This window comes from Lepidochelys kempii, chromosome 7 (genome assembly GCF_965140265.1).
Source record: "Lepidochelys kempii isolate rLepKem1 chromosome 7, rLepKem1.hap2, whole genome shotgun sequence".
NCBI lineage: Eukaryota > Metazoa > Chordata > Testudines > Cheloniidae > Lepidochelys > Lepidochelys kempii.
In genome coordinates, this window is record NC_133262.1 from 65186755 (window position 1) to 65213294 (window position 26540).

At 39.3% G+C, this 26540-nt stretch overlaps 1 protein-coding gene across 26 annotated transcripts in view; it reads right to left on the bottom strand.

The window, feature by feature from the left end:
* Positions 1–26540, bottom strand: part of KCNMA1 (potassium calcium-activated channel subfamily M alpha 1) — an 855266-nt gene that overhangs the window by 615390 nt on the left and 213336 nt on the right. For all 26 annotated transcript variants that reach the window (XM_073353218.1, XM_073353215.1, XM_073353216.1 and 23 more), the window contains exon 2: positions 7250–7414. In XM_073353218.1, the coding sequence (XP_073209319.1) occupies positions 7250–7414 (165 nt within the window). The remainder of the gene's footprint in view (positions 1–7249; positions 7415–26540) is intronic.

The window sequence follows — 26540 nt, forward strand, 5'->3', positions numbered from 1 at the left end:
TCCCAGCCAGGGCTTTGTCAAGCCTGACCTTAAAAACCTCTAAGGAAGGAGATTCTACCACCTCCCTAGGTAACGCATTCCAGTGTTTCACCACCCTCTTAGTGAAAAAGTTTTTCCTAATATCCAATCTAAACCTCCCCCACTGCAACTTGAGACCATTACTCCTCGTTCTGTCATCTGCTACCATTGAGAACAGTCTAGAGCCATCCTCTTTGGAACCCCCTTTCAGGTAGTTGAAAGCAGCTATCAAATCCCCCCTCATTCTTCTCTTCTGCAGGCTAAACAATCCCAGCTCCCTCAGCCTCTCCTCATAACTCATGTGTTCCAGTCCCCTAATCATTTTTGTTGCCCTTTGCTGGACTCTCTCCAATTTATCCACATCCTTCTTGAAGTGTGGGGCCCAAAACTGGACACAGTACTCCAGATGAGGCCTCACCAATGTCGAATAGAGGGGAACGATCACGTCCCTCGATCTGCTCGCTATGCCCCTACTTATACATCCCAAAATGCCATTGGCCTTCTTGGCAACAAGGGCACACTGCTGACTCATATCCAGCTTCTCGTCCACTGTCACCCCTAGGCCCTTTTCCGCAGAACTGCTGCCTAGCCATTCGGTCCCTAGTCTGTAGCTGTGCATTGGGTTCTTCCGTCCTAAGTGCAGGACCCTGCACTTATCCTTATTGAACCTCATCAGATTTCTTTTGGCCCAATCCTCCAATTGGTCTAGGTTCTTCTGTATCCTATCCCTCCCCTCCAGCATATCTACCACTCCTCCCAGTTTAGTATCATCATGATCATCTAGTCTCACCTCCTGCACAGAACCTCACACACCCACTCCTGCAATAGTTCTATAACCTCTAGCTGAGCTACTGAAGTCCTCAAGTCTTGATTTAAAGACTTGAAATTACAGAGAATCCACCATTTACTCTAATTCAAACTGTGCCCCCTGCTGAAGAGGAAGGTGACCCTTCCCCCCCCCCAAGTCTCTGCCAATCTGAAGTGGGGGACAATTCCTTCCTGACCCCAAATATGGCACTCAGTTAGATCCTGAGCATGTGGGCAAGACGCACCAGTCTGAAAGCTGAAAAAGAATTATCTGTAGTAACTCCGAGCCCTTCCCATCTAGCGTCCTATCTCCAGTCATTTGAGAAATCTGAAAGTAGCAGTCGCTGACAGGACATATGCCATTGTAGGCAATCATACTAACCCCTCCATAAACTTATTAGACTCAGTTTTAAAACAAATTAGGTTTTTTGCCTCCACTACTCCCCTTGGAAGGCTGTTCTCAAGCTTCACTCAGAACTTCAGTTTGGTTCAACAGATGTAGGTTTGGGCCGACTTTTAGATGTTTCTCTGCTAAAAACACTCTGCACCATTACTACCGCATATCAGTATGGTGTAGTAACACTGTGCTTTCCTCTGTTATTTTAACATTTTATTCCTTTTTAATAGGAGTCTTGTCCCATTGCAGAACTCCATTTTAGACTAAGCTGCAATAACGGCAGAATGCACACTGCTCAGCAACAAAGCAAAGGACCCTGGGATGCCCTCCAAGAATACATATGCTTAATGCACAACAAGCCCCCACCATGCATATCCAATAAAGTAAACTGAAAGAGGGCACAGCTCTCCTATAGCACGCTATTAGTGTGGATTGTGTACTGTTAGTTAAATGTGTCAACTCACTGCAGATTAACCCCCAACCCCCCATTAGAAAATCCCTTAAATTCTCAAGTGCCTAAGGCACATTTTTAAACCAGATTTAGCTGCTTTTGAAAATTGTACTCACAAACTAAAAGCCTGGGCGTATTAAATGTAGTCCTGCATGTTTATCTTTCTTGGTTTATTTTCCCCTAAAATGTCCCACCATGTTGCAGCTGTAATGGTGGGAAGGCTACTATAAGCCAGGCTTCCACATACTCTGGTATTTTCACCACAACATTGTATAATCCTCCACTAAGCACAGAAATTACAGTGAGGATGGTAAAATGACAGCAATAAAAATAATGGTGACCAAATGATTTAATAATTTGATGACTACATGCCTAATTCTTGCTTCTCAAGTTGCAAGATGGGAATTTCCGCTTTAACAATCAAATCAAAATAAAAACTGCTCCAAGGGATCCCCATAACAGAATTTCACTTTGAAGTATAAGGCTGTTCTTGAATGTTAATGTAGACATACGGATTATGTAGGAAAACTAGATCAGGAAAAGGTACAAGCAGTAACAAGTGGAATACCCTAATTCCCATTTCTGCCAAAACAGATTTGCTTGGCTACTTTCCAGGAGCACCACATAAAACACTTGCCACACCACTCCTTCAGCATTTCCTAGGAAGTAATCTGAGAACCAGTTCAAAGGATACTACTGGAGCTTAAATAAGAAGGACCAGCTGAAGTGGAAGTGTGACAACCTGCATGCTTTTCCACAAATAACCTTGGTTTCCTGAAACAGCATCTTTCATGTAAATAATTTAATTGACAATAAACAAACATGGGACAACAGCAGGTTTGTGTAAGTCACAGTTAATTCTATTTTTAAGATGAAACACAATTGAAGTTACTATATGCAGGGAAGAAAAGTACCCTTAAAGAAAAGTTCCAGAGTAACAGCCGTGTTAGTCTGTATTTGCAAAAAGAAAAGGAGTACTTGTGGCACCTTAGAGTCTAACCAATTTATTTGAGCTGTAGCTCACGAAAGCTTATGCTCAAATAAATTGGTTAGTCTCTAAGGTGCCACAAGTACGCCTTAAAGAAAAGTTCTATTAAATTTAATGGGAATGGATTTTCTTTGTCTATAATTTTTAAACAACCCAAGAGAATTCTACAATGGGGACATAATTTTCTTGGATATCATTCTCATTTATACCTGTATGTTTTGGCACCATTCGTTTTACATGTCTGTTTTATTTCTATAAACCCCTTGGTTTTATAACATTTTATGTAACATTTTATGAGACAAAATGGTAAAAGGGTGACACCAGACACCCAGTACTCCAGCTAGTCAGGGTGTGTTTCTTAGACTCCACCTCTAAGTCTTACAGCAGCTTTACATGTTTAATTTATTTATTTTTCAAAGCCACATTAATTCACCTTTAATTAAAATCACACCCCTAATGATCATCCAAGATTTTTTCCAACATGTTTTGGTACATTTCACAATCTAAGTCTATCTCCTCTTTAAGGAGGACACCAAAAATAAATAATACAAACAGCAGTAGCAAGGTGACAGTGAACAAGATAAACTTCTGAGGTAATCAAATTATTCACATTTCCATTTTTTGTTGATCATGGCAGGCTTCGTACAGCAGTATCTTAGCTTATGCTCTTGAACAAAGGTGACATTCTATTTTACGTAGTGCTGAGTACTTGCATCTTCTCATTCAAGGCCACAAGAAAACATAGAAAGATGCACAGAAGATAAATTTGATGGAAAATGCAGCAAACCAGGCAGCTAGAAGAAGAAGAGGTTATATAAGTTTCTTCCAGATAAGCTGCATAGAGCTGGGTAGGAAATGAGGTTTCCCATGTTGGAAACGTCTTCAAGATTTCAAAATGTTTTCCCATCCTGAATCAGAACAAATAGTCAAAATCTTGAAAATTTTCACAAACCAACAATCTGAAAAAAAATCACTTCAGGTCAATCAAAACTTAATTTCATTTTTGATCTCTTTTTTTTTTTTTGGTTTGTTTTACAATTATTAGCTTGTCTTTTTAAACAATTTGAAAAATAGAACTTTAAATTTTCAAAAGCTCAAAACAGGATATTTCAACAATTTCAAAAGCTTTTTTTCTTTATTTTCCTCAAAATGAGAAATTTATCAAACCCAACCAACAGCTTATATTTTGAGGAATCAGCATTTTCTGATAAAAAAATATTTCATTAAAAATTCCTGATCAGGTCTAGAACTGAGATTGAGGAAGGCCCTCTGCCCTGTATTTTTAGGGAACCTTATTTTCTGCCTATTGACCCATGACCAATATGCCATAAGAGGCATCTAAGAATTTAAATGTTTGGTTTAAAGCAACAATTCTGTAAATAATTGAGCAAAAGATCATACACTGTTACAAAAGTGTAGGATCTTATATCATTGTGGGATGGTGTCCCTTAAAAATAAGCTTTGCCCTGTACTTTTCATACCTATACTCTTTATTTCCTTGAAATATAGGTAGTCATCTTAGTAGACCCATGGCACATTCTAAAAGCACAGTGTTTAAGCTGATTGAGGGGCAAATATAGCTCAGCTGCAGTAAGTGTAAATGTATGCTATCACACTCACCCACTCTAAGCACTTGTGCAAGAATTTGTTAAGTTAGGAAAAACACTTCATGAGGTTTGCAAAGATGAACTGAAAGCTTGACTAGAGCTGACACGAAGCTTCAGTAGAAATTGGTCCTGCAAACATTCAATTTAGGTTTCACAGACAGAATTTGTCACCCCACTGCAAGTCACTTCCAAGGAAATGACTGCCCAGATAAGAATGATTAAGCGAGATTTTTTTGATGAGAAGAAAACATTAATGAGGTTCCACTTTAAACTGATGTTTACACCACACTTTGCTAACTTGTCTCCTTCACTTAGCAAATAAATCCAGACAGCAGTTACATAACAGCTTTCGTGCAATCCTGCTGCACTAAAAATCAATTACAACTTTTCTCTCAAGTCAGCATTCAGGGGACCAGTTCCTAAAGGTTATTTAATAGTGAATGTGAAAGATTGATTTTGAGTTAAACTCTGGCCTACAGTATGAAAAGGTACTTTAATTTCTTCAGCCACAGCTCTATCTGGCCGTATTGTGATCCTCAATAACACTGTAAAGCCATTACCTTTAGAAATTTCTACATTGTACTTGGATAAAAACATAATAGCTTTCCGGAGTGGGCTATGTTAATTCATTAGGAATTCATGGGTGAATCTCTCAAAATATTTTCCAACAAATAGTCAATCAGATAAAAATACGAATCTAGATTCAGCAGTGTTCAATTTCCACAAATATTCTAGCAAATATGCTGCCTAACTGAAATACTCAAGGAAACAGTGAATTTTACCAAGGGTCAGAAGTAGGTCCATTGTCTCTAGATAAAACATTGGGAATAAACTAATTGCTTTCAGGAGAAATGGTGTATTTTAAACACAAAAAATAATGAAATGATTAACTAGTGTAACTGGAAAAAAAAAAAAACAACAACAACTTTAAAAGCTCTCTTAATGCCTGGAAGCAACTCTAGTAAGATAAACTGCTCCATTTTTTATGGTTCAGATTTTACCCTTAACTTTGAATTTGTGGTGAAATTCACCCCAGCTCAGAGAACAGGCATAAATTCCTACAACTCCCTTAAAGGTTTAAGTGGGGAATAAGTGCTTATGTAAGATTCCTATCCTGGGGTGAATTTCATCCTTGATAAATAAATCAGCACATGCAAAGGAATACATCGGCACATGAGAAATCAGCACATTTACAGGAAAGAGTCAGATCATTAAGATTTTCCACTTTTAATGCTGGAGATGTCAAGAAATCATGTGGAAACCAGTACACCACTCTTCATAAGATGACTGGTATGTCAGGCTCACACAGAGAAGGTCAGAACTAAGGCCTGGTCCACATTAGAAAATTAAGTCTATTTAACTACATTGGTCATGGGTGTGAAAAATCCACCTAAGCAGCGTTGTTAAGATGACCTAAGTCCCTGTGTAGACACCACTAGACGGACAGAAGAACTCTTCTACCAGCCTAGCTACTATCTCTTGAGGAGGTGGATTATCTACGCCAATGGAAAACCCTCTCCCATCGGATTAGGCAGTGTCTACACTGAAGCACTACAGTAGCGCAGCTGCACCTCTGTAGCATTTTAAATGGAGACAAGCCCTAAATCTAAAAGCAATATCCCAATAGGTAGTCAGGTAAAATGGGCTGCACAGGTTAATAAGCCAGAAAGCAGAAAATAAGTGGGGAGGAGAGTCCAAATAAAATTTTCTTTTTAGATCCACCTGCAGATCAGATCTCTGTTGAATGAGTGCAAAACATACCACAGATATCGATAGCATGAACAAGAGGAGAGACATTTGTCAATAGTCTAGGGCTAGGACTTAAAGTAAGACAGCAATAGAATTTTATTAAGAAAAACAATCTAAATAAATTATTGTGGAAAGCAATACAGAACAATATGAATAATAGAGTCTGTATCACCTTAACATTGCATTGTGAGTCAGCCTAAAAGCCTGAAAAGCCCCATGTGTTAAGGAATTCTAATAAATTTCACAGAGAAGATGCTTAGACAATAAGGAAAATATCAGCCCAAGAGCAGCAACATCTTTTCTTAAGCTTCCTATGAGCAATAAAAACTCTTTTCCCAAAATTAAAAATCAAAGACAAAAATCTGCTTTCAGTTAAATCCATATTACCACAGATGGCCCACTTAGTTTCCCTGGGATTGGCACACAGAATTCAACCCACGCTATATGACCATTCTCTGTATTAAGCACAAAACCATTGACATCGGGCCTAATCTGAAGCACAGAGAAGATTTTCCCTTGACCTCAACGGGTTTCAGATCAGGCCAGTAGAAATGCAGCAGTAGTTAACAGGACTGCAAAATTACCTAACTGGATTTAACTGAGTGAAAACTTTCTGGTTTTCTAGTACACTTTTTGACCACAAAATTATGTCTTTTCAATTTCTGATGTACAGCCCCATTTGTTTATCTGGATTTTCTGATTAGATAAAAAAAAAATATATCATCACAGCTTTGTGGGAACCAAGATAATCCACATTGCACATCTCATTCAAATACTATTCTACCATTCCTACTAACAGCTAAAAAAACCCATTCTCATTGAGCCCGATTTTCAATCTGGCCTCCACTTTTGAAGTGTAACGTTGTGCTCACTAGTCAATAAGCTCACAGTTTTACACTAATAATGAACTAGTAGGAAATTCACCAGGTCTGCCACAGTATGGGAACCATGTATTGCCTGGGGAGGCGTGCAAAATTATGCCTGCAAAAATATTGGTGTAGATAGAAAAATCAGTCCCTATCTACAACAAAAAAGGACTTTCATAACTCACTGTCTCAGCAATGGGAGCAGGTCTGCCTTTTTCATTTCCAAGAGAAATTGTGAAGGGAGAGAATTAGTGGTGTGGCATAGAGCTGATTAGCAAAACCAAGCCCTCCTGAGACAATAAGATGAAGAGCTCATTAACAATTACTCTTTTTAAAGAAGATTTGAGCAAACTGGGTAAAACTCACAAGGACTCTGCCAGTTAGAGTCTGGGCAGATATCATCACTCCTGCCCAGTCTTTCACAGAAGTCATCCAGCCCACTTCTGCTGCGACAGTCTCCTCTTTCTCATCTGTAGGTTTACAGGTCCCATCAGCCTGGGTTTCCCCACCAGCATTAATCTTCTGGGCCTCCTGTAAAGTAAAAAGAAGATTTAGAATGTTTATCATGGCAACAGTCACACTTCAAAAGCCTGTTCCTAGAACAGAACTAGTACAGCATGCTCTCTGTCCACTACCTTGTTAGATGGTCGTGATTCTGTCCCTCTCTAGTGGCAGCCCTATAAAAAGCCTAACTACTAGTTACTACCTCATAGAGCTTCTCCTTTACTTCAAGTCTTAAAGGCATTTTTGACACCAAAGAATCAGAGTTCCATCCCTAGTACTGTGTGCAGAGTAACTGGCAACTATGACTTTTGTAATTATGCAGCCATCTTATTCATTTATTTATTATAAACATACACATGCAGAGCATACACTGAGGTTTTTAATTTATATAGATGTTTAATAAATGTGAGCATAATTTATGTAAAATTTTCATTTGCAATCTCTCAAATTAGTTTTCTAAGTAAGTCTACAATGGGGAGTCCAATGTAATAAGACAATCATTATCGCAAGAGAAGGAAACAAATTACGCAGTTGAGAATCTTCAGTGAGCCGCTGTGCTGTCAGTGAGCCATTGTTTCAGTGGAGTTATTTGATACGTCAGAGGAACTCCTCTATCTGTAAATTGCTGGCCATTATAGAGCCAAGAGATAGACATTAAAAAGGAGTCTCCGCAGCACTAAGTAAGCTGACCGATGAGTCACATTCATTGGAATCCATATCCATCATGGGCAAATGCTGCAGCAAGGATGCTGTATTCTTACAACTGGCTTCTACATGCTAGTCATGGAGTCCACAGAGGAATCAAGGAAGAGAAAGACAAAACCAGCCTGGATTACACTGCATTATTTTAAAAAATATATATGATATACAACAGATCATAATAGGTCATGAGTGTGTCTTGGGTGACGACAGACCAACATAATACTAATGACTACCTGATAATTCAACGAACTGTGCTGCACAAGCTATGCTTAGGAGAGACAGCATAACTCAATTCTGCAAACTGTTAAGCACTCTCAACTCCCACTGATATCAAAGAGGGTTGAAGGCACTCAGCACCTACCAGGAGGGCTCAGTACCTTTCAAGATCAAGCCTATAGGACACACTAGCCTAGCAAGCAATGCTTGAAATCAACTGCTATCAGTTCCTTTTGGAATATCCCAACATATCGATCATATGTGACATTGATGAGGGTGTTATGAGTAGGAAACCACACCTGAACAGATATACAATTGTAAGATAACCGCAAGACCTTGATCATGTAGTAAGGTATAAAACCAAAGGCACTTCCTGGAGACTGAACATTATTGCACTTATACAACAATCATACCGAATTTGTGAACAAAAAGTATTAGAGAAATTCTAACAATGTAGTGTGGAGCTGATCAATTGTTCTCTCAGACTCTCACAGCTCTGGATCTCAGTTAGCCAAGGAGATTGCTCCCTTAGTTTTGCCCATGCCCTAAGTAGTGCTATGGGATGTCTCTTGTAACTGGACAAATAATTATAGTGTTATTAACTAAAGATCAATCAATTGTGGTTAAAACAGTACTCATTGCTTTCTTGCTATTTTTGTAAACATCTGTAGGAAAGATAAAAAAAAGTCACCTTCCTTTCCTTTGAGTACTTGGACCTCATTCACTCATCAATATGGATATGATGAATCAGACATTGCAATCAGCACTGAAAAAAAATTACTGAATTCCAAATGCATAAAACAACCCACAGAAATGAGCTCATTGTTTCAAGCAATAAATTACTATTGAGGCACAAGACATTCCCTGAGGATTAAAGGCTGACTAGGTGGAACAGATGACCCAAGATATCACCAAGATAGGTCAGTCAATCCTCAGGAAATGCCCTGTGCCAAGGTTAACGTTTGTATTATAAAACAGGAAAAGAAAGAAAAATGTCTGTAGATGTTTTTCTGAATGGGTGATGTAGTTTCTATTGGTACACACAGGGCACTGGTACAGAAATAATATGCTGTGCATTAGCCAACCCAGAAGGCTTTTCCTTTCGTCTGCAAGACAGAGTAGTGTCCTACCATAAAAATGGTTAAACACATTATTGTTATGTGGGGATCTCTGTGATTTTTAATTTTAACTTCATACATCTCATATCTGATTTTCAGAGGTAGAAGCCACTCAACTCCAGCTGAATCAATGTAAACTGTGAGGTTCTTAGCAAATCTCAGAATCAGGGTCCCAGGTGCTTCACGTTGAATACTCAAAATATTTTGGAAAGCGTGGGCCTAAGTCACTTGCCCAAGGTCATACAATGAGCCTGTAGCAAAACTGGGAACAAAAATACCCAGGTCTCCTGTGCTTTAGCTAGGAAAAAGTTCCTCTTACTTGAGCTTATGGTCTGTTTAAGGACTAGGTGTGACATATGGAGCCCTAAAGTGTAGCTCACTATTTACTTCCTTCCCTTTAAGAGGAGAAAGATAAGCAAAGGCAAGGTTTTATTGACAATATGCTGAAACAATATGCAATCTCACTTCCGCTAAATACAAGTACAAATATTATGGTTGTGTGCATTTAGTCTGTGATGCATTTATATTAAAAGTAGGTGCAGTCCCGCAGGCTCCTGGCAAACTGCCAGCATAATCACTAGTCTTGCAAAGTCTGGAGATCCCTCAAGAAAATGTGAGAGAAAAATCTACAGTACAATTCCACACAGTGATGTCTTCATGATGGATTTTTGCTGTGTCACCCACGTTATACAATTTCCTCCTGTCCACCAGCTCTTGTTACTGTGCTGGTACGGATTGAAAATATAATCGATTGAAAATATACTGTGCTGGTATGGGTTGTAACAGGTATATAATAAGAATATAATGAGAAACATGCAAATAGGAACACTACTGCCTTGCCAGGTAAGTGAAGAGTCCCAAAGGCCAGTCCCCTGGTCTGGTACAATCTAGAGTCCAGCTTCTACAGACACCATGGCTATTACTGTACTGGGGAATACCGCATGTCTAAAGTCGCTCAGTGGCCTATAATCCAAACTGAAGCCCTAGAAAATTTCAGTCTGAAAGGTCTAAGTTCCAGAAAATTATGAGTGACTAAAATAGAAGCTTAGAAAGGCAACTCTTGCAAAATTTAACTCCAGCTACCACTACAGCTGCATTACACATCCAGATGTGTTCGACATCTCTTATGTAATAGCAACACAGACTCAAATCCATCCCACAGATATTTAGAAAAAATAGTTACAGTACTTGCCAAGAAGGTTATAAGCCTATTTTTCACTAAAATAATTAAAATACATATAAAGTCACACAGCATGAATATACATACCCAGTTAGGAAAACTGCATAATGTTAAGGAATTAATCTCATATAAACTTAAATGTTGTGTGTTCTACAGAGGCAGACAGATAATCTATGTAAACTAGGAATAATATTTTCCCACAAACTAACACACACTGCATGTGCTTCTGTTTAATTGGAAGAATTTACTTTCACCCTTGGAGCACCTTGGAACACCCAGCAGATATCCACAGTGAGGTATGTGAATGGCCTTGTTAATGTATGCTGTACAACATGAGGTCTGATTGAAAGTAATGGCCACCTGGAGAAAAAAAAAAAAAAAGAGGGCATTGCACCGGAGATTTAAGACTTCATTAAACAAATCCTCAGCTCTAGGTAGAGATGGAAATGTCATTTACCTTTGCTGCCTTTAAAAAGAAGCAATGCTATGTTAAAATGTCTCTAACTCTGTACAATATGTCTGCTTAGAAAGGAAAAATGGGAACAGAAGGCAGGTTTTACCTAGAGTTTCTATGACGACCTGCAAGTCTGTTTGTTCACAGTAACTGAACTGTTTATAGTTTTGCACTTGCATATATCACCTTTCATCTGAGGGACACAGAGCATTTTGCAAACATTAATTAATAGGAACAACCTGTCTATGAGGTAGACAAATTGCTCCTGTGCAACCATGCATTTCATTTTACCTACTCAAGTAAGTGCAGTGAGGATGGAATCAAGGACGTCCGATTCCGAATTCCATGTTCTATCCCTATCGTCACAGCGCATAACTTTCAGATACGTCCCACTATTGGGCTGAAATTTCACAGGTTTTGTTCCTGCCCAAAAGAGAAAAGGTTTTGTCCAAAAAAATCCATTCAGATTTTTTGAGTATTGAGAGTGGAAACTATCTACATTTTCCAATTCAAAGATTAAAAAGAAATCTAACCATGCTATTTTTGGTCAGGGTATTTGAAAGATAAATGATTGGTGTTTGAAAGATTAAATTTGACATGGACCAAGTGCTCATTAAGAGCTAGTGCCTTTGCTTGGGTTGAAAAAAAAGAGAACAGCTCTGATTTAATAAAGTTATTCATATTGTGAAGCAGCATACTGAAACAGCAGTTGATATATCTATTAACTCTACAGGTGCAAAGCTGAAGGGCAGCAGCACCACTGGGTCATCATTAGCTAAGGATAGTAGGGGACGTACTGGTATACTGCAGGTGGGGTAAGTAGTATCGGACCTAAGAATAGTAATAGATGCATACTGATATTTAGTTCTCATTTGGCATTTTTCTTTGGTAAACGTCAAAAACTTGATTCCCATTAAATTAATTTCCCCTTCTGTAGAGCATACAGTAAACTACAACCCAATCAATGGCTAGGCAGCTGGCAAGTTGTGATCACCACTACTGATTGGTTAAGCACTGCACACAGCCTATTTTATTTATGTTACCCAGTTTCCCTTATCCCACCCAGCATGCTTGTTGTCTTCTCCACCTGTTCTACCTCGTCTTTCAAACTGTAAGCTCTTTGGGGTAGGGACTGTCATTTATTATATGTTTCTACAGTACCTAGCACAATGAAGCCCAACCTGGTTCCAGCTTTTAGGTGCTACCACTATAGAAGTGCTAAATTAATGACAACATGCTTTACAAAGGAAAGCAAGTACATTTATCTCCACTTTCCAGATGACAAACTGAGACAGAGGTGAAATGGCTAGCCCAACATCATGTGACAAGTCATTGTCAGAACCAGAATGGAACCATGTTCTGTCCGGACTCCCCGTCTAGCACCCTATGCAAGAATGACCGGACAGGTTCTGCCAAATTACTTACAGCAGAAGAAGTTAAACACCTGCAAATGCCAGAATCTAGGAATGGGTGATAGGGGATGGATCACTTGATGTTTACCAGTTATGTTCATTCCCTCTGAAGCACCTGGCATTGGCCACTGTTGGAAGACAGGATACTGGGCTACATGGACATTGGTCTGACCCAGTATGATAGTTCTTATGTTTTGTTTTTTTTTAAAATTCAGAACAACAAAAAACCCACACATGCCTGATGGTCCATCAGGCAAGAAAAGGTAAAACCAAGGAAGTTTGCAAATTTTATTAACCATTATATCTATTCTTCTCTCCATGATAAACAAAATCAAACTGCATTTTAGACACTTGATTTGTAATCACCCCAAAATACAGTACTCTGCAGTCAACAAAAACAGTGAACAACTCATTTTGTTGAAGCAAAAAATCAACTACATCTAATTTTAAAGTTACCTTAAAAAGTCAGCCTCTGGCAAACTGAAGCCCTAGAAAAATTCAGTCTGAAAGGTCTAAGTTCCAGAAAATCATGAGTGACTAAAATAGAAGCTTAGAAAGGAAACTTTTGCAAAATTTAACTCCAGCTACCACTACAGCTATGTTACACATCCAGATGTGTTCAACATTTCTCTTATGTAACAGCAACACAGACTCAGTCTATTTTTATTTTCAACTTACATTCGCTATTCTCTTTTAACATGTTTAACATGCTCATTCAAATCCTTTTGTCAGGTTAGGGCAGGACTGTACTGGAATCCGAAGCAAGTGGCTTGTCTAGTCTCTATTAACAGCCAAGGGAGAACTCTACGTTCTGAAGGGTTTTTCATTATGCATCTGTGTTTCTATTTCATTTAAAAATCTTTCAGAAGAGCAGTCTCTTCATCCCCTGCATTCTGTTAAACTGGGATGATGTATCTGCAGTTCTCTTTACCCCCTTTCATTGCTTACAAGGCAATGACTTATCTTGAAAACACGATCAGATGCTGTCCCAAACAGAATGATGAGCCAGTATCTTGCATTTATTATGTTGTCTCTTCTTACAATGGAGCAGAAGGCTAACATATTGGGTTGGGAGTTTTTGAGCAGTTCCTTTCTGAGGTCCAAGGTTGACTCCATCAACAAATTGACAGGTCCAGTTAAATAGTATTGCTGTGAACAGAGCTCTTAGTTTCAAATGACACAATTGTTTAACGGCTAGTGAATGTACCAACTATGTCAAGACACAAAGTACCTGCCAAAAGTACCGGGAATACCTGCCATGCTACCAAACGTGCCAGGTACATGCAAGATATTCATCAGCATAGCAGATGTTCTCTATCAGATAAATCCAGGTGAAACACCTGTTGTGCTGCTGAATGTGCCAGGTACCAGTACACCCAGGTTAAAAAACAAACAAACCACCTGTTCTGCTGCGGAGTTTATCAGGCACATGGATTTGACTGGAAATGTTAATGGCCAGCATCAGTGCAGAAGATGCAGTGGGGGAAAACAACAGTGAAGGTATTTACAAAACACTTTGAAAAGAGAGTCAACCTTAGCTTAAAGATAAAAGAAAGCAAAGGCTGAAGTAACTAAATGCCTTCTAAGAAGTATTCCTGCTGCCCTACAAACTGGGCTATCCACACACTTCTTTCAATTTGTCCTGTCACTATTGAGTTACATTGACATCAGCTATCATACTGTACCTATGGTTTAGTTAGTTTGAAAGCATTAATTATTGATGCACAGAAAAACATTCCTTCCAGTGAAGAAAGAAACAGGATGACTCATGGAAAACATGGCTGACGAGAGACAAACGCTTTTCCTCTATAAAATATTCACAAGCTATGTAATGTGTTGTTGCAAATTTGATAACTTAAAAAAACCTGAGCCCCAAATAGATTTCAGTCTTAATATTTCAAGAGCAATTCAGCTATACAGCTAGGAGTTAACTACTTTGTTTCCTTCTATATCCAGCTAGAATTCTGATGATCCCTCCGAGTCCTTAATTTAACATTCTCAGCATCAAGCCCATGCCTGTAGCCAAGGGATAGCTTTAGGTAACAATGTCCCTACGTTTACACAGAGTAAGATGTGCAGGGCACAATCCACTCTCTCTGCTCCTACGACTAGCTCCCTCCCTTAGCTTACACATACCCACTTACTGTCGCAGATTTTTGCTTCTCTAATATGTCCCTAAAATCCCCACCATATTATATGTGCCTCCAACCACCCTTTCATGCCATGAGATTTGACTGTGGCAGAAGCAGGCAAACAAATTTAAGAAGTTGACCTGAGAGGCAAGTGAAGATTGGTTAAGAGAAAAAGAGGATCCCAATAACCACCCTATGGCAGAATGGGTCTGTGGGCATTCATGGCCTCTAGGTAAACTGATTATCTGACAATATCAGAGGCATAGGTCTATAGCAGCCAAAGGTCTGAGGAGAACACAGCCTAAGAACACAGCCCAAAAAATCTTAATAGAGGGGTCATTTGTGAATGTTAGAAGATCCTTGTTCCTTCCCACCTTGGTTAAGAAGCAGAGCATGGACATCACAGAGTACAGCATCTGTATCATAACACAAAGGGCCTGGTGTTTTGACCAGCACTGTGTGGAATTCTGTGCTTTTGGCTCGCAGCATTTCAAGTAAATCTTTTCACAGATGAAGTTATTTTTATTATTTATGTTAAGATAGCACCTACAAACCCAGATCAAGGCATGGGGTTCCATTGTGCTAGGTGCTGTATGTCCATATAATAAACATAGTTGTGGTCCAAAGTGCTCACCATATAAACAATTCTGGCTTATGTTAGTTCATGCTCTGAGTTCCTCTGTCAGTTTTGGGTTTAAAAAAAAAACACTGAACAAGTTTAATCCATTTTGAGGGACAAATATAAAATCTTTGAGTTTGATAATGTTTCTAGCATACATGGGCCCAGCTCCAGTCTGAAACCATTATGTTGCCCTGAAACAGATGTAACTGGTTATGAAAGTATGACACAGATTCATTAATGAAGCCCCAGACTTCTGCCTATCACCTCCTTTTTGAGGGCACTTCAACTCCCAAAGGTTGGAATTGAACCCAGATTCTAAAAGATCTGCTCTAGGAATTATTTTGGGGAAGTGCTATGGCCTGTGTTATACAGATGATTATAATGGTCCCTTCTGGCCTTGGAATCTACGATTTTATGCATATGGCCCCACAGACCACAAACTACCAGGGCCAAACCAGACACACCCAATTTATTATGTACCCCTTCAGAGAGCATGGATAATAGAATAATAAGTGACTGTGACATAGCTGACAGAAAGTAAAATTAATACCACCACTATGCTCTACATATTCGCTGGATAGATAGCTTCAATTTCCTATGCTGCATAGCAGACAACATTTGAAATCTAATATAAATAAGGACATCTGAGGAGAAAAAAAATGTGGCTTATTCTTTAAATGCCAGTGAAATATAAAGGAATGGGGAAACTTTTTGGTGGGATGGACTGGGAAAATGGTAAATATCTCACTAAAAATTGGGGGATTTTCTCCCATCAAGTCAGGATGATTGCCTTGGATAGATGTTATCAATCCAGTGACTTTAAAAATACACTAAAAATATTTTTAAAAAGCATTACATGAAAACAAATTAAGAAAAAATGTTTTCTTCCCCATTACCCCACCTTCAAGTGGATTTTATGCTGGTGAAAAGGGCTGGATTGACAGATGTGGAGACTGAAGTCTTATATACCCACAAAACCGTTAAATTGTGGACAGGGCAGCATGAGCTACCCTATCCTACCTGCCTCAACTATGATTTAGAGTTACCACTGCCATGGGTGTAATGTTTATTACCACTGTAGTAAGAGTCCCAAAAGTGTTGGACTGGACTGTTTACTATGGCTTTTCTAGTACTCTGTGACAAACCATGAAAATAGATAGTTCCAGAATGAACTCCTCACAAAATGTCCTGCTTGCTGTGTTGGTGATTTTGGCCATCTGACAGCTCCAGGCAGTAGTTAATTCCTTGGCTTCTCCACTGGACTGGGTAAAAATAGGGGAATTCTGAAGCAACGTAGAATGTTAATTTGCATGTTTATTCTCAGATTTCTTTTGCATCATATTGCCAGTTCATAGCAGAACTGAAGTCTGAATTTGGAGGGATTCCCTTCATTGACCTCCTGTTATCCTTAATAAGATTTAAATAAGGAAAGAAGGCACTAGAATTAAGATAAAACTAAAGAAGGTACATTATTATTTTGAAACTGTTGAAGCGTTCATGGTAATTTAAAGCATACTGTTTAGGTAATTTTAGGATGGGAGAATGCCAGTCACAGTTGATCAGCAATAAAAAACGAGGCACGTGAAGTAAGCTTTCAGGAAAGATTTGAAGATTTGAGGATAAAAGTGAAGGATAGTGATAAAGTGTGACACAGTGTAAGTGATCTGCTGAAAAGGAGGATTAGAGAGACTACACAAAATAGCTAAACCTAGTAAAACAATTATAGGAACAGAAAAGTAAAGTAATGAGCAAAAAGGATTTCCAAGCATTGTAGCAAATGGTGAAAGGAAAAAGCATATTTTTCCTAAGAAAGTTAATGGGGAATTAAAAATTGAGGATAAATAGGGCCTGACCAAGTTAGAGAAATAGTGGAGAGGAGAAAAGAACACTGCAGGATTGTCTAATCTCTCTTCTCCTTGAGACTAACAAAAAACGTCAAGAATGAGAATGTAGGATAGGAAGTGAATATGATGCTTCCAGACACAAATTATGCAATGGCAACTAGGCACCAAAAAAAAAAAAAAAAAGTGCATAACAAAACAGAGAGGGGTTTCTCATTGCTGTCTGGTTCAAACTAACACATTCCCATATATGTCATCCTGCAGCAGGGATCATACAATGACCATATTCTTTTCTGTGATGAGTGTTACTTTGAGTATGTAAGGCTACTGATACGAGAATCTTCCTGAGACATGTGTGCTCATTTTAATTGTTAACATTCTATGAAAACAGCTCTGCAAAACTTGGCTATGCCAGTTCACAGGTTTCTGCATGAACAACATTATTTTCCTTCCATTCACACAGGTTAACTCTGTTGTGTGTGGTTTCCACATAAAATCATCAATTGGCCCAGGTCTGCTTAAAAAGAGAGAAACAATTAATGAACCATTCAACAAACCTAGAGTTAGGTTGTGGTTTGTGGCAAAACCCAGCATAAGCTAGGATTGCATGGGCAGGGTAGGGTGGAGGTTACGAAGACATTTCAAAAAGAAAAGGAGTACTTGTGGCACCTTAGAGACTAACCAATTTATTTGAGCATGAGCTTTCGTGAGCTACAGCTCACTTCATCGGATGCATACCGTGGAAACTGCAGCAGACTTTATATATACACAGAGAATATGAAAAAATACCTCTTCCCACCCCACTGTCCTGCTGGTAATAGCTTATCTAAAGTGATCATCAGGTGGGCCATTTCCAGCACAAATCCAGGTTTTCTCACCCTCCACCCCCCCACACAAATTCACTCTCCTGCTGGTGATAGCCCATCCAAAGTGACAACTCTTTACACAATGTGCATGATAATCAAGTCGGGCTATTTCCTGCACAAATCCAGGTTTTCTCACATCCCCCCCACCCCCATACACCCCCATACACAAACTCACTCTCCTGCTGGTAATAGCTCATCCAAACTGACCACTCTCCAAGTTTAAATCCAAGTTAAACCAGAACATCGGGGGGGGGGGGTAGGAAAAAACAAGAGGAAACAGGCTACCTTGCATAATGACTTAGCCACTCCCAGTCTCTACTTAAGCCTAAATTAATAGAATCCAATTTGCAAATGAATTCCAATTCAGCAGTTTCTCGCTGGAGTCTGGATTTGAAGTTTTTTTGTTTTAAGATAGCGACCTTCATGTCTGTGATTGCGTGACCAGAGAGATTGAAGTGTTCTCCGACTGTTATTTTCTTTGTTAGGCCTCTCCTGTAGTAGGTAACTTCTGGGAACTCTTCTGGCTCTATCAATCTGTTTCTTTACTTCTGCAGGTGGGTACTGTAGTTGTAAGAAAGCTTGACAGAGATCTTGTAGGTGTTTGTCTCTGTCTGAGGGGTTGGAGCAAATGCGGTTGTATCGCAGAGCTTGGCTGTAGACGATGGATCATGTGGTGTGGTCAGGGTGAAAGCTGGAGGCATGCAGGTAGGAATAGCGGTCAGTAGGTTTCCGGTATAGGGTGGTGTTTATGTGACCATTGTTTATTAGCACTGTAGTGTCCAGGAAGTGGATCTCTTGTGTGGACTGGACCAGGCTGAGGTTGGTGGTGGGATGGAAATTGTTGAAATCATGGTGGAATTCCTCAAGGGCTTCTTTTCCATGGGTCCAGATGATGAAGATGTCATCAATATAGCGCAAGTAGAGTAGGGGCTTTAGGGGACGAGAGCTGAGGAAGCGTTGTTCTAAATCAGCCATAAAAATGTTGGCATACTGTGGGGCCATGCGGGTACCCATAGCAGTGCCGCTGATCTGAAGGCTTACCCCTCAGACAGAGACAAACACCTACAAGATCTCTGTCAAGCTTTCTTACAACTACAATACCCACCTGCAGAAGTAAAGAAACAGATTGATAGAGCCAGAAGAGTTCCCAGAAGTTACCTACTACAGGACAGGCCTAACAAAGAAAATAACAGAACGCCACTAGCCGTCACCTTCAGCCCCCAACTAAAACCCCTCCAACGCATTATTAAGGATCTACAACCTATCCTAAAGGATGACCCAACACTCTCACAAGTCTTGGGAGACAGGCCAGTCCTTGCCTACAGACAGCCCCGCAACCTGAAGCAAATACTCACCAACAACCACATACCACACAACAGAACCACTAACCCAGGAACTTATCCTTGCAACAAAGCCCGTTGCCAATTGTGCCCACATATCTATTCAGGGGACACCATCACGGGGCCTAATAACATCAGCCACACTATCAGAGGCTCGTTCACCTGCACATCCACCAATGTGATATATGCCATCATGTGCCAGCAATGCCCCTCTGCCATGTACATTGGTCAAACTGGACAGTCTCTACGTAAAAGAATAAATGGACACGAATCAGATGTCAAGAATTATAACATTCATAAACCAGTCGGAGAACACTTCAATCTCTCTGGTCACGCAATCACAGACATGAAGGTCGCTATCTTAAAACAAAAAAACTTCAAATCCAGACTCCAGCAAGAAACTGCTGAATTGGAATTCATTTGCAAATTGGATACTATTAATTTAGGCTTAAATAGAGACTGGGAGTGGCTAAGTCATTATGCAAGGTAGCCTGTTTCCCCCTTTTTTTTCCAACCCCCACCCCCAGATGTTCTGGTTTAACTTGGATTTAAACTTGGAGAGTGGTCAGTTTGGATGAGCTATTACCAGCAGGAGAGTGAGTTTGTGTATGGGGGTGGGGGGGATGTGAGAAAACCTGGATTTGTGCAGGAAATAGCCTGACTTGATTATCATGCACATTGTGTAAAGAGTTGTCACTTTGGATGGGCTATCACCAGCAGGAGAGTGAATTTGTGTGGGGGGTGGAGGGTGAGAAAACCTGGATTTGTGCTGGAAATGGCCCACCTGATGATCACTTTAGATAAGCTATTACCAGCAGGACAGTGGGGTGGGAGGAGGTATTGTTTCATATTCTCTGTGTATATATACAGTCTGCTGCAGTTTCCACGGTATGCATCCGATGAAGTGAGCTGTAGCTCACGAAAGCTCATGCTCAAATAAATTGGTTAGTCTCTAAGGTGCCACAAGTACTCCTTTTCTTTTTGCGAATACAGACTAACACGGCTGTTACTCTGAAGACATTTCACACATCTTGAGTCTGGTTTCTGGCCCAAAAACAGAAATCTGTGGATCCTTCTCCCTTACTAGTCCGAGCATTCCTGACTGAACCATTAGCACATTAAGAGATTCCCCAAAGCTCCCATTCAATTATAAAGTGGCAGCAAAAAGGGCAAAACAGGCATTTCATTTGATTAATGGGGACACAGAATTTAAATCAAAGGGGATGCTATCATTATTCTTTGGTCTCTATGCACTGTGGCAATAGGTTCATTAAATAGATAAGACAATTATTACATAGGACAGTGGTTTAGTGTTTGAGAACCTGCTCTATGATTCAAATATTGCACTGCAAAACAACCCTTCCAAAGAGGTAAATGTCCTTAAAGTGATATCACACAGGACGAGGATACTAGATCATACTAGATCACAAATATGGGGGAATGTATGGGGGAACTTTTAATAAAGGTAAATTATGATAAAGGTAAATAATTGTCAGAAATATTTTTATTGTTGCACTTACCCTAGTAATGCTTAACACTTGGAGTTGACATAATGATCAAGACAATATTCCAGTCACTTTTATCCAAAGTGCTTTACAAAGCGGGGGGGACTATTAACCCCCTTTAAAGTAGGAGAAACAGAGACAGATCTAAAGTAACCTGCCTAAGATTACACAGTGTGTCAAAGAAAGTTCCCCTTACTGCTAATCTCTGTCTTTAATAACCTCACCTTATTACCTCTAATATAATATGACTCTTTATAAAAAGCCTTCTTAACACACTAAGAATTTGAAGGATAATTTTTTTATATAAAGAGAGTGTATAACATATACAAGAGGAGTTTCAGGGAAGTAGAGTTGGCTGGAAATTCTTCAATTAAACTTTTGTCAAAGTACTGATTTCTAACTGAAATTTTTCATGGAAACTTACCACTTCAGACAAAAAAACTTTTGTTGGGAAAATGTCTCAGTTCCAGGATGGAATTTCAGATCAAAGCCAGAGACATCACACTACCCCAGAATACCGCATAGTCTGGTGGTCAGGGCCCTCCTCTGTGATGTTGGAGACCCAGGTTAAAGTCACTGCTTTGACTAAATTAATCTCTTTTCTCCCTACTTTTTGGCCAAAATAAATAAATAAATAAAAAATCTCAGATATGTACTGATACAGAAGGGGGAAATGTCTAAAATATTAAAAATTGTCACAGGAGAGGGAAATCACTTCCCACCCCGCTTGGCAATGAAGAGAAAATGAATGTTCTTTCACCACTAGGTAGATAACCAAGCTTACCTGGTGGTCTCAGTTTAATTCCTAACAAAAACTCTGGTTTCAATATCAAAAACCTGCATGACAATTGGCACTTAGTACTAATCTTTCTGGCAGTTTCAGCAGAGAGGTTGCCAGACTATTCCCTTATCTGCAGAGGTACTCCCTCTAACTCAGGGTGAGTCATGCTGGCAGTGCAGCATCAATGAAACATTCATTGCTGCTGCCTGCACTACGCCGTATTTGTTGCCACGTGCATCTCCACCTATGGTTTGGGAGAGACTTATTTTTAAAATAACTGAAATACTAACAGTAAATTAAAAAAAAAAAGCAGAAAGCAGAGGACTTAACCTCTCAGAGCTGTCACGCAGAAACCTTGCAATAAGCACCAAATTTCCTGAGGCTTTTTTTTTTAAAAAATATTGAATGTGCTCAAGAAAGAAATGTAGCTGACTCTATGAAACAAGGGAAGTGGAAGAGTGAGATACAGTGTGGTTCTGTGAATAGGGCTTGAGACTGGGACATGCATTCTGTTCCCAGCTCTGCCACGGACTTGCCCCAAAGAACTTACAATCTCAGCAGACAAAGGGTGGGATGGGAAACCAAGGCACAAAGAGGTGAAGCGAGTTGCCCAAGATACAGCTCAAATACATGTTTGATATGGCTATTCCTTTTATGAATTTTATCATGTTCAAAGCCATTAATAAAAAGAAAAGGAGTACTTGTGGCACCTTAGAGACTAACCAATTTATTTGAGCATAAGCCATTAATATAACCCACAGTCCAAAATGAAGTTATTCTTAAAACAATAACTCTGCACAATGAATTCTTATTATTGCAATTTGTAGTGAAGTATTAACAGTGTCAAATTTCCAAATTCATAAAAAAAAGTGAATTAGCCATCCACTAACGTTTATTTTAAATGGTTAGGAATTCCATAGAGGATTACGGGTAGTTTCTTAAAATAATATGCTGAACACATTTTGTTAACATGGAATCATGCCTGACTCCCAAAACCTACCCCACTATTTATTCAGTCAGTACTTGGGTGTTTTTCACCCCTGTGAAAGAGTGAATAAATAACTTAGATAGACACAGAAAAACAACTTAGATATTCCTTGACTTTGAGGGAATAAAGCCCTTTACCTTTGATCAATATGCTGTGGTTACCATAATAAAATATTGGAGTAATGGGATTAGATGTTACATGCAGGAACAAGAATGCAGCCTGCAGGACTCTGCTCTTTGCCAGGAATCCTCCACTAAAATGCTGGTCAACAATAATAATTTAATGCTAATGTACAGGGGTAAGTTAGGGACACTAAAACATAAAAAATCATGTTTCAAACAACAATGTCCTTTGCTGTGTAACTCTAATATTGCAGGGCCCCATTCAGGGAAGCACTTAAGCGTGTGTCTGACTTTATGCATGCACTTATAAGCATTTGCTGATATTCCTTGTAGGAACACTTTCCTGAATGGGATCCTTAGATTATTAAAGCCGAAAAAACGCTCAACATCTCTATCACTGCCACTAATTATTTTAACATTCTGCACTTCATTTTGCCTGCACAGCAAACTCAGACTGGTCAGTTCACTTCAAGCCTCCTGTTCCTGTCTCTCATTCCCATCCATAGAGGGAAGCCTACACCCACTGAAAGTGGAGATTCCACCCTGCACAATGTGCTCCCCCCCTCCCCTTTTCCTCAACCCCACAGAAGTCACTCCAGAAGGGCTACATTGGGTTCCAGCTTGTCAAGTTAGAAGAGAGCACAGAGGAAGAATGAGTAGAAGTGCTGGCAGCTGGTTTCCTACAGATTGTTCTGCCACACACCCAAAAACCTATAGTACAGAAGAGCACTATTTAGTATACCCTCCAACTGTATTAGCTTTCACTAGCTCCCTTGCATTATGGAGCCTTTGAGCCTTTAAAGGAAAGGGGAACCAGGAGCAGTTATGTCCAGTGGTTCTCTGGAAGTTCCAAAATAGCTGCACTGCCTGGTAGCCAGAGAAGAGTGGGGGAAAGGGCACCACAGAACTGGAGCAAAAGCACAGGTAGGAGGGTTTTGTGCCCCCACTGGCTCCTCCAAGATCTGCAGATTCTGAGAACTGAACACCCTTGATTCTTCCACAAGAGAAACAACATCCCTCTGGATGAAGAGCCTCCCTCCAAGGACGAACTCCTAGGAAACTCAAGGAGATGGAATTTGTAGGTTTTTCCTCTCTCTTACGTAGACTTTTTGGGCATAGGGGAGAATGGGCCTAGTCACTTTCAGTTTGTCGTTCAGTAGTAGCACAATGTTCCTATATTTGGGTATCTGGCAGGGCAGCAACATATATGAGTGAACTTCCCTTCTTTGCTATGCCTCTCATTTTCACTGACATCTGTATTGAAATATCCACAGATTAATGAAAACACAGAAGAGGAAGGCAAGGTGGGAATTTTATTTTAGAAGTGTATTTTTAATATTTTTTAAAGAGACATACAAATCTAAATTTTGGACCTAAACTATTTGATAGTGTCCCTTTAATTTATCTTAGCTTTAAATGGAGTCATCAATAATTATTACAATTTTGGAGATACTCCAGCTGCTGCCAAAGTAGTCAAGAAAATGATGTCATTTAAAGCACATTCTCCATTTTCCAACCAAGGTTAATGCATAATCTTTTTATGTGTTTAAAATTTAAAAATAAAGGAAATCATGAATTAAAGACAAACCTTCAAATCAGATAAATCCATGTGTGATTCTATGTTGACCTGGGAAATTAAGTTCCAGTGTGAAAAACAGAAATATTTGAAAAGCTGTTTGAGTGAGCAAATAAGTAATTAATTTTTTTTAAGGGCACTCATTTCTCACCACAGAACTTAAAGACTTTAATATTGGTTCCAAGCTTGAAAATCTTTATCTTCACCAGGAAAGGAAGTGTGGGGTTTGGGAGGGGAAGGAAGGGGAGGGAACTGGCAAGAAGAAACACAGGGATACTTGTCAAAAATGTTCAATCCAGTATTAGTTGTAATGTTGTTTCCATTTTTAATAATTAATTTATATTATATTAAACTAAATATCTACCCTAAGGGCCTATAGTAAGAAATCTTTTGATAAATCCAGACATTTAATCATGCAGCTATGAAATCATTCATATCCTATTGATATGGAAACAATGATGTCATCACAATCATAAGATCATGATTACCTTGCGGTACTGTGCTGATGATTGTGAAGATGGAATTAGTTAAGAGGAGAAAAGTTTTCAATTGAACCCAAATATTTCCTATGTGACTCTTAGGTGACCTACTCTAGGTACAGTACATTTCCCACTGAATAAGTGATGTACAATAGCTGAGTAGTCTCATTACTATAATGATTTATTCATAATGTTCAATTAAATGCCAATATTGTTAACCATTCTTGTGTTGATTCTCAAACCAGGAAGTGCAAACATGCATTTTTTTTAAAAAGGTAATTAAGGTTTTTGAATCTGAAAATGGATGTGTGATTGAGTTTAGGACAATTATTATTTCATTCTGGACTGTTTCAGATATCCCTACACTCAACAATGGACTTTGGGAGACGCCAATCCACATCTGAACTTTCTGGGAACGTTCAAACTAACAAACAATGCTGTTGGCCTGCAAAAAGCTGAATCATTCATGGACATGTGACTTGCCCAGGTGGCTACAAACTCCATCTTGTTCCTGTGATTTTGCACAGAAGAACAAAGGAGTTTCTGCCCACAAGAGAGAATACAAGAGCCCCTGGAAGCCTCTCCATTTTGTCTTCAGCTGGCTCAAGAGATGGCCCCTCCACCCCAAAGAGATGCCTGAAAGAAACAGAAATAAAGGACAGTAACTACAGGGGTGTGAGTGATTGCGGGACCCAGGCCATAAACTACAATGTTGGTCTGAAAAGGATTGGGCCCAGACTAGGAAGAAGTCTAGTCTGTGAAAGAAGCTTATTGGAACATCTCTGAGGGTGAGATTTCACCTGTAATCAGTTTCTTAATGTGTTAGGCTTAGACTTGCGTGTTTTGTTTTATTTTGCTTGCTAACTTACTTTGTTCTGTCTGTTATTACTTGAAACCACTTAAATCCTACTTTTTATACTTAATAAATAAACAAAAGTGATTTTATTAACCAAGAGTAAGTAATTAATACCTGAGGGAGTGAACAGCTGTGGATATCTATCAATGTTATAGAGGGTGGAAAACTTATGAGTTTACCCTGTGTAAGCATTATACAGAGTAAAACGGATTTACATGGGGTTTGGATCCCATTGGGAGCTGGGTCTCTGGGTGCTAGAGACAGGAGCACTTGCTAAGCCATTTTCAAGTTAAGTCTACAGCTTTAGGAGCGTGGTTCAGACCCTGGGTCTGTGTTGCAGCAGGGATCAACAAGGCAGGGTTCTGGAGGCCCAAACTGGCAGAGAAAATGGGCTCAGAGGTAGTCGCAGCACATCAGGTGACAGTCCCAAAGGGGTCTCTGACTGAACCTGTCACAATTATCTCCTGCAAATTGTAACCAAACTTGTTTGTCTGGGCAATTGGCTGAAGTAGGATTGAGTGGATTTGTAGGCTCTAACGTTTTATTTTTGAATGCAGGTTTTTTTGTACATAATTCTACAGTTTTAATTTCAACTTTCATGATAAAGAAATTGCACTACAGTACTTGTATGAGGTGAATTGAAAAATATTTGTTTATAGTGCAAATATTTGTAATCAAAAATATAAAGTGAGCACTGTACATACACTTTGCATTGTGTAGTAATTGAAATCAATATATTTGAAAAAGTAGAAAATATCCAAAAATATTTAAATAAATGGTATTATTATTAAGAGCACGATTAATAGCGATTAATTTTTTAATAACTTGACAGCCCTACTTTTTATGTAACCTGTTGTAAAACTAGGCAAATGTAGATGAGTTGATGTATCCCCTGGAAGACCTCTGCTTATCCCCAGGGTACATGTACCCCTGATTGAGAACCAGTGTTTTAGATTATGAGGA